The 8485-nt window shown below is 41.7% G+C and overlaps 1 protein-coding gene across 1 annotated transcript in view; it reads right to left on the minus strand.

Annotated features, from left to right (window-relative positions):
- RALGPS1 (Ral GEF with PH domain and SH3 binding motif 1) overlaps nucleotides 1-8485 on the minus strand; it is a 460947-nt gene that overhangs the window by 285850 nt on the left and 166612 nt on the right. The window contains exons 5-6 of the mRNA XM_006892619.1: nucleotides 4586-4675; nucleotides 1494-1586 (exon numbers count right to left, since the gene is read on the minus strand). Coding sequence (XP_006892681.1) covers nucleotides 1494-1586; nucleotides 4586-4675 — 183 coding nt within the window. The remainder of the gene's footprint in view (nucleotides 1-1493; nucleotides 1587-4585; nucleotides 4676-8485) is intronic.

Genomic DNA, 8485 nt, shown 5'->3' on the forward strand with positions numbered 1-8485 from the left:
GTAAAGGAAATGGGAAAGATTAGGTGTGAGAAACAATGTATATGAACTTTGTAAATAAATCAGTATAAAATAATTTCTTTTTAAAAAAAAGAGAAGATCTGAGACTTATCCCTCAGGATCTTCACGTAGTTCCCAGCAATCAAAGAAACAATAACAGATTTCAATTAATGGGAAAACCATCTAAGCAATCTTTGAAAAAAATCCTCACTGCTCACGGAAAGTCAAAGCTGGCAGCAGCTGCAGGGACCAGTAATTTTCAAAGTCAGTGCTCACCTGAAACTCACTCAGAAGCCTAATACATAAAACTGTACACACAGAAGTGCTCTTGGGGAAACACTGCCCAAGCTGTCTGCTTGGCACCTTTTAGCCCTTTCCTCCGGCCCCTGGCAGCTCCTAACGTAGCTCCAAGGAATCCTCAGACTCCACAAAGCAATGACGGAAACCACCAATGGAAGCCAATGTCTGAGGCAATATAGGAGAATGAGTCCCAGAGAAGAAAGGTGACTAGTGCAAGTCACTCCCTGAACAGTGTCTGAACGCAAACCCAGTTTTCTGACTGTAGGCTAACACTTCTTGTTCCACTTCGCTAGGGCTAGATCGATGGAAAAACTGACTTTTAACCAAACAAGGCTCAATCCTCCTGATCACTTTCAATACAATCCCTAAGTATTTTAAAGGCTTCTGAATGAGCCAAGTATGAAACAACCCAGCCCTACAGGCTGGCAGAAAAAAAAAGTTCGGAAATGAGTTGCAGAAGCACAGCTGACAATTCCATACAGTTTCCTTCAGTTGTGTGGGACATAAACAGGTCTTGAAAGGCTCGGGCTGTGTGGCTGTGGGAGACCTTGGGCCAGGAGGTGAATGCTAATGAGCAATGGAAATAGCAATTACTTTCCCCATGTCAGGCATTATGCCAAGCTCAGGAGGACAAAGAGGCCTGAGATATTTTAAAAATATTTTTACTGCAGAAAAACTTTCCTACAGACTCAATTATATAACTATCAGACTCCACCTCTAAGCTGAAATTATCCATGGCCTTCAGAGGGAAAAAGAAAAAAAATCCTCTTTCCCTCCATGAGGGTCACAGGTTTCTCCAGAGAAACTCTTTCACTGTATGGCCAACGACCTAGGGCAGCTGTGAGTCATCAACCCAGAGACCTTCCCAAGGGCGATGTGGAGTCTTCCAGAGAAGAATACCAGACAAGTAGAGGGCAAATGTCATACCGCTGACCCAGCTGTCACGTACAACATTGGAGGGACCAGGAGGGTCCACTCTAGAGAGCCTCCAACATGATGTGTCAGCACCCTAAGGACTCTTGTAATAACTGAAGCACTCAAGAGGATGCCAGGGAGTATTTCTTTAGCCTACAGTAATCTTCTGTCACTGGCAAAGGGCAGACAGTCAGAGAAAAGTCCTCTGGGACTTAAGGACTGAAGAACTTCATCAGTGAAATGACAGCCGAGTTAAAGTAGATTTAGGGAGATTAACTTACAGCCCAGGTTTTCGTCAGCCTGAAGATGGGTGCACTTTGTAATGCTGACACCACAGACATGAGAGAGTGAAGGTTGTTGAGTTCGAGAAGTTTCTGAAAAAAAGATATGGAATAGATTATTTTGCTGCCATAAACAAAGGAACAAAAACATGCTCAAGTGTTACCAAATGTTGTCATATTTATGAAATTCAATTACACTTAAAAATATCTCATGTAGAAAATATAGTTCTGGGAAGTTCATAGAAACCATATGCCTTTTTTTTCCTTTTAAATGGTCAAAGTGTGAGTCTGCATCTAAAATATTTGCAAAATTTCATAAATTGGCTAATCTAGTTGCTGGACAGAAATATGGCTCAGGGTAAGGCTTGAAAATGTTGGGTTTTGTTTGTTTGGGGTTTTTTTTTTCCTAAGAAAAGGAAGATCAGAGTACTATCCCAACAGGCTTTTGTAAGTTAAAACCCTGGATGTACCAAAAAGATCAACTTGGGTCTTCTGTGATTAACTTAAAGCCAGCAATGAGGCAGAGGCTGAGGAAAGATGTTATCAATCTGCATAATCTGGCTCCACTAGGGAAACAATACTTTGGCTTCCCAATCATTTGATCATGCTCCTTTGAACTAGACCCCAGATTAGTAAGAACATTTGGACTCTATTTCATTTCAGACAAGTTCCTTACCATAGAGGGCAAGTGAATGAGACACAGTCAAGAGTAAGTGCAGGAAAGATGTAATTGCCCCATTCTTGGTTCACATTGAGGGAAATTTGCAAACAGGGCTGGGGTCTTGTTTCTCATTTTACAGTGAGTAAAGTTTGGGATAGCAACAAGGCTCTAAGTAACTAAAAGATCTCATTCCATCCCAGCTCCCACTACTTGTACGTCCTTTGCCAAGTCACTTAGCATTTCTGAGCTGTGGCATCATCCTCATCTTTAAAATGAAGAAGGTAATCCATGGCACCTCCATTATATGAGGAAGTGCATGTGATTTGCCAAGGCTTGTCTCTGGAATCAAGATGAGTGCTCAGTACAAGGTGGATCCTGTCATTCTCTGTGTGAATGACTCATCTTTTCCCTCCTGCCTCACCTGTCTTAAGCACTTCCAAGTTCAGATGTTATATCCTCTAGTAAGTCTTTCTCCAAAGTTAGAAAAGTTTAAGATTCATCCCACTTTTCCTTGTGGTCCAAGCACTGAACTGATTGACAGTAAAAAGGACCAAATTTTTTTATTATATATTTTTTTTAATAAAAGTTTACAGATATTTTTTATTTCAATTCATCCATTGTTGCACACTTTCCTACCTGCCCACCCCTCCCCACCAGTTCACTTTTCTCTTTGAAAAGTAAAATAAAAAAAATTTTAAAAATTCTTTCATTGTTTTATAAACCCTCCATCCCCAGTCCACTCCACTATGTGCTTTCATTCGACAATAATACCTAATCATATAGTCCTCCTAAATAGTTTCAATGTTTCCCTCATCTGTTTCAATGCAGTATGTATTATTTATCCCCTCTTAGTTTTCCCCCAACTCTGATGTCAGACCCACTTTACAACAGTGGCACTATGCAGTATTTGTCCTTTTGTGACTGAGACATTTCACTCAGCATAATGTCCTCCAGGGTCACCCATTTTGCATAATATTTCATGAGTTCCTTGTTTTTTAATGCATCATAGTATTCCATTGTGTGACTATACAAAGCTTCTCGAGCCATTCGTTTGTGAACAAAGCCACAATAAACATGGGTGTACATATATCTGCTTGAGTGGCAGTTATGGTTTCTTTAGGGTATAGTCCCAGTAGTGGAACTGCTGGGTCAAATGGTTATTCTATTTCCAACTTTCTGAGAAAGCACCATACTGCCTTCCATAGTAGTTGCACCATTTTACACTCCCACCAACAGTGAATAAGGGTTCCAGTTTCTCCACAACCTCGTCAGAATTTGTTGTTTGCTGCTCTGTTGAATTTTGCTATTCTTAACTGGGGTGAGATGATATTTCATCGTTGTTTTGATTTGCAACTCAAAAAGGATCATATCTTAATGTCCATCACAGTTTTGGATACGTTAGGAAAACGTACAGGATTTTTCTAGAATAATGCACACATCCCAGATATGGCTGATGCCCTTAACATTACCTGTATACTGGTATATGTTAGTTAACCAGAATGTAGAGAGACATAGACTCCAATTCCCTTAGTTGTAGGGTCTTGGGCATGGGCATCGCACATTTTAAAAACCTCCATTTTCTTCCTTGGAAATGGAATAATCATGTCCACACGCAGGTTCACTATGAGTACTGATCAAGCCATTAAAGCAACTGCTGCAGTGGCTGGCTTGTAAGCATCTCAGTAAGTGTCAGCTGGTCTAGGACTCAGGTAGGAGAACAATGCACACATACACAAAGCAAACAGCATACAGACAGAGCAATGCTGTCACAAGTCAGTGGAAAAAAGTAAGGGGAAGAGCCGGAAGGCCCCAAGGAAAAACACAGGCTAAACCAGCAGGGATGAGAAAAGAAGGAGGGAAACAGTCCAATATACATGTGAGCCTGGTACTGGCAGAGACAGAATCTATACCATCTGGTGAATGGAAGAAGGCAGAAGTGGGTACAGCAGCATGGGTCATTTGGCCCAGCTCTGGATGAGAAAGGGCTAAGGAATAGATTCCGTCGATTGCTGAAAAATTGTGCAGGATATGATATTATTGCCAACAATTCTAACTAAAATCCACCAACTTCTGGTTCTGGCTAAATGTGAAGGATGATGGATAAATTCAAGTGGTAGCTGCTGGGATTTCATGGAGATTCTATGACTGTTCAGGTATAGAGAGGGTTTGTTGTCTAAATTATGGAGCAATGTGACATGCTGCCAAAGCATGGGGGTTGGGTGGGAAGCTAGGCGGCTCTCATAGCTGGTTCCGCTCAAGGAAGTCAGGTCACATCCTCCCTTCTAGAGTCCTTCCTGGCAGATTCGGAGCAGAGCAGCCCCTACATGAGGAGACCCAAAGTACTAAGAAAACACATGGGAAAAAAAAATCAAAACAGGGGACAACATAAGGAATAGGACAGAAGAATGGGGGGAAAAATAAAAACACTTACCTTGGCTATTTTCACAAAATGGCTCAGGATTTCTGCCCTTATTTTTAACGTCTGTGCTGTGAGAATTTCTCTTACAACCCAAAAACTGACCTGTAGAGTCAAATGCACACACAAACACACGAGAGAAAAAAAATGGTTAAATGCTGACCACATGTCAGCCTTGCCCATCACTGGTATGGGGTTTCAAAGAGGTTGAAAAACTTGGAATTCCATGAGGTCTAGAGTTCCCTTCTGCTGCCCACCCTAGAGATGAGTCCTTTATTGTCAGGTCCCTCCAACTCCATTCCCACCATCACCCCTGAGATATACACAATGGTGCTGAGAGAAATAAGCTCTTTAATCACTATCCAGGGAAGTTATTTGGCTCCTGAGACAAGTATCTCTGAAGATGCTGCAAGGAATTATTAAGATGAATCAGAGAGGGATTGTACTTTTAGAGAGATCTAAAGAATGAATGGATAGGTTGATGGGCAGGTGGGACAAATGACCAGATATACATGCAACCCATGAGATCCAAATCCCTAATCAGCCCCAAGATAAGAAAGATTCACCCATATTTGTGTAATTAGAATGAATTTCATTTTCTAGAAAAAGTTCACTCCAAAGTTAAGGGATACAAAACCTCTTTCAGAGTTCTATAAAGCAATGTGGGTTAAGCAGCACAGTTTCCTGTAGGCAGTTTGTACCAAATGGATATCTTGCTTGGCACCTTTAGAATATCACTCATGTTGACCTCACATAAATCATCCTCAATCCTGAATGCTTTGGTAAAAGCTAGAAAGTCACCTGGCAGCTCAATGAAATACAGAAGAGTCTTCATGGCAATAAATGTTGGCAAATGGTTAGTTTCTCTTGTTTATATTTCACTATGTTCTATGGGAAATAAGAATGTGAAACAGAGGGTAGTGCTGCAAAAAAAGGTAGAGAGGTGGGGAAAGTATTGGAGATAAGTAAAATTAGAAGAGAAAAGCAGCCATTAAAACTCTAGGATTTTACAAAGAGAAAAAAAAAAGGTAAAGAATATTCCAGAGTCAAAGCAAGTTCCAAGTTCCCAGCTGCAATATGACGTATTCAGGTTAACAAAATACAGTCACTTTCTAATAAGAAAATAAAGAATGAAATAAAGAATTTTAAAAATTACTTTTTCTATTAAGCAAAAATATTACAGAAATGTTTTATCAGCATAATTATCTGTGGTTGCCTTCAGGACGTGACTGGGTTTCAATAGAATAATTTTTTTCCAAGGAATTACCTAAAATTAAGTTCAGACTCCAAGGCTGTTCTGGATACCAAATGATAGGCCCATAACCCTTACATTTTATCACATGCACATTTTTATGCCATCATCCCAAGTGTTACAGCTTACACGTAAAATTTAATAGATTCCTGTATTACAAAAAAAAAATCTCATACATTTATGGCATAATTGTAGAACACAGGTCTCAGCCTCTAATGCATGGTGTGCAGAAGCAACTCTAAGTCAATAATTCAACACATTACAGGAGGCTCTTACTATGTCCAGGTTCTTGGCACCATGGATTCAAACTCTATTAGTCTTCACCTGGGAGGCAACCACAGAAAGAAGCCGGATTCTCCATAAGTCACTGTATTAGAAGATTGTTAGGGATATGACCATAGAAGTTCAAAGCTCAAGAGCTGGGATGGGCACAAGGGTGATGGCGCACAAGGGCAATGGTGCACAAAGTCTTATTTGCTGAAGACTGGTGACTTGGCAGCTTAATATCTGGGAACAGACTGCAACCCCTAACTCCCAGAACTGCCCAAGCCCTGCACCCCCACCCCCGCCACAGCACCGTGTCCAGGGACACCACCCCACCACCATCCCGCGCCCCCACACTTCTAGCACACCCTAATGGCCTTGCCACAACCCTGCACCCCTGGCAGTGCTCCAGGACCACTAGAGACTCCTTCATGCAGCACAGAGACCTACCAACAGCCGTGGACAGTACGATCCAGAGTCAGCACACAAAGGCACACCGCGAATCCAGCCATCGTCTTAAGCCACCAACTGAGCTGCTGTGGGACTGATCTGCCACGAGAAAGGCTGGCAGGATCCTAACTGGGTTTTCTTGGGAACCACCAATTGTCTGGGAGAGTACCCAAAGGTGAGCCCACTGCTGGGAATTTGGCTGAGCTCTCTCAGGCCACGCCAACTGCCCAGGAACGAGTGGGCCAGTGATAGTTTGGCTGAACTTTTGTGGACACTGCAAACCAGCCAGAGGCGAGTGGGGTGGTGGGAATTTGACTTTGTCTTGTTGAGTCCCCTTGGACCCAGGACCCTTCCTGGGCAGGGGCCACTGTGCAAGAGCAACTGCATGAGCACCACTGGATAGGCACCAGTGAATGAAAACCACTGGGTGGGAGAAGGACAGCTGGAATTTGAATAGGGACCCCAATTGTAAGCACACCCAAACAACTGAGGACTGAGTGAGGTCCCCCAAGTGGTTGAACTACCCTTGTGATCACCCCAACTACGTGCATACCCCACCCCATCTGGCTACACACCTGTGTCTACACGTCTGGTTAATCAACCTACCTTTAATCTGGAGCACCTTGACCTGTCTTACCTACAAGAGGCCACTCTCACAGGCTCTGAACTGACATTTCCTGGGAGTCAGACGTTCAGAGAAAAACACAAGTGGGATAGCTACCCAAATGATCTCTAGAGCATTATCTTCAGATCAAGAACATATCAATGTCTTGAAGAAAGCAAGCTGTCGCACATAATACACAAGCACAAAGCAAGATGTCACCCCCAAAGGGTAACACGTATCAACCGATTTCCTGAAGCCAGAAAGTCTGATGGAACTTTCTAACACAGAATTTAAAAGAACAATGATTGAATATTTTCAATGGATGAAAGACAAACTCGAAGAATTACAAGATACTACAAGCAAAATCTAGGAACTAAAAAAAAAACCAGTCCAGAACAATGTAAAGAAAACAAACGAGGCATTAGTGGCACTGGAAAAACAAGAAACCACTATCCAAAATATGACATCCAATGTTTCAGATGCTGTCAACATGATGGAGGGACACATAAGCAGAGTTGAAGAGATGGAACACAGAATCAGTGAAATAGAAGACAAAATTGTCACCACTGATCTGCTAGAGCAAAAAGCAGACTCAAAAAGGAAGGAAAAAGGAGAAAACCTAAGAATAATGTGGGACACCATCAAGAGAAATAACAAGCACATCACTGGAATCCCAGAACAGGAAGAAGCAAGTAAAGGCACTGAAGAAGTTGTGGAAAAATTACAAGAAGAAAATTTCCCAGGCATAATGAAGAATGAGAGAATATATATACAAGAAGCTCAGCGAACACCATATAGACTAGACCCCAAAAGAAAAACATCAAGGCATATCATAGTTAAATTTGCCAGAACCAAAGATAAGGAGAGAATTCAGAAAGCAGCAAGGGAGAAACAAAGAGTAACCTATAAGGGAGAGCAGAAAAGATTAAGTGCCGATTTCTCAAAAGAAACCATGTAAGCAAGAAGAGAGTGGAAGGATATAAATCAAACACTCAAAGAACACAACTGTTAACCAAGAATACTGTACCCAGCAAATTATCCATCAAATATGAAGGAGAGATCAAGATATTCCCAGAAAAGCAGAACCTACGAGAGTTTGTAAAAACAAGACCAGCATTGCAGGAAAGACTCAGAGATGTCCTTCTTACAGAGATACCACAGAAAGTATCATGGACCAAAGCAACTAGCAACACCACCAAAAAGAACTGAACACAATGATAGCAATAAAACCTTGCCTCTCAATAATCACACTGAAAGTAAATGGTTTAAACACACTGCTGAAGAGAAAAAGAGTAGCAGACTGGATAAAAAGCCAAAATCCATCAATATGTTGTCTACAAGAGAC

The sequence above is a fragment of the Elephantulus edwardii genome, unplaced genomic scaffold (assembly GCF_000299155.1).
Source record: "Elephantulus edwardii isolate Elephantulus edwardi_28Jun2011 unplaced genomic scaffold, EleEdw1.0 scaffold00116, whole genome shotgun sequence".
Lineage (NCBI taxonomy): Eukaryota > Metazoa > Chordata > Mammalia > Macroscelidea > Macroscelididae > Elephantulus > Elephantulus edwardii.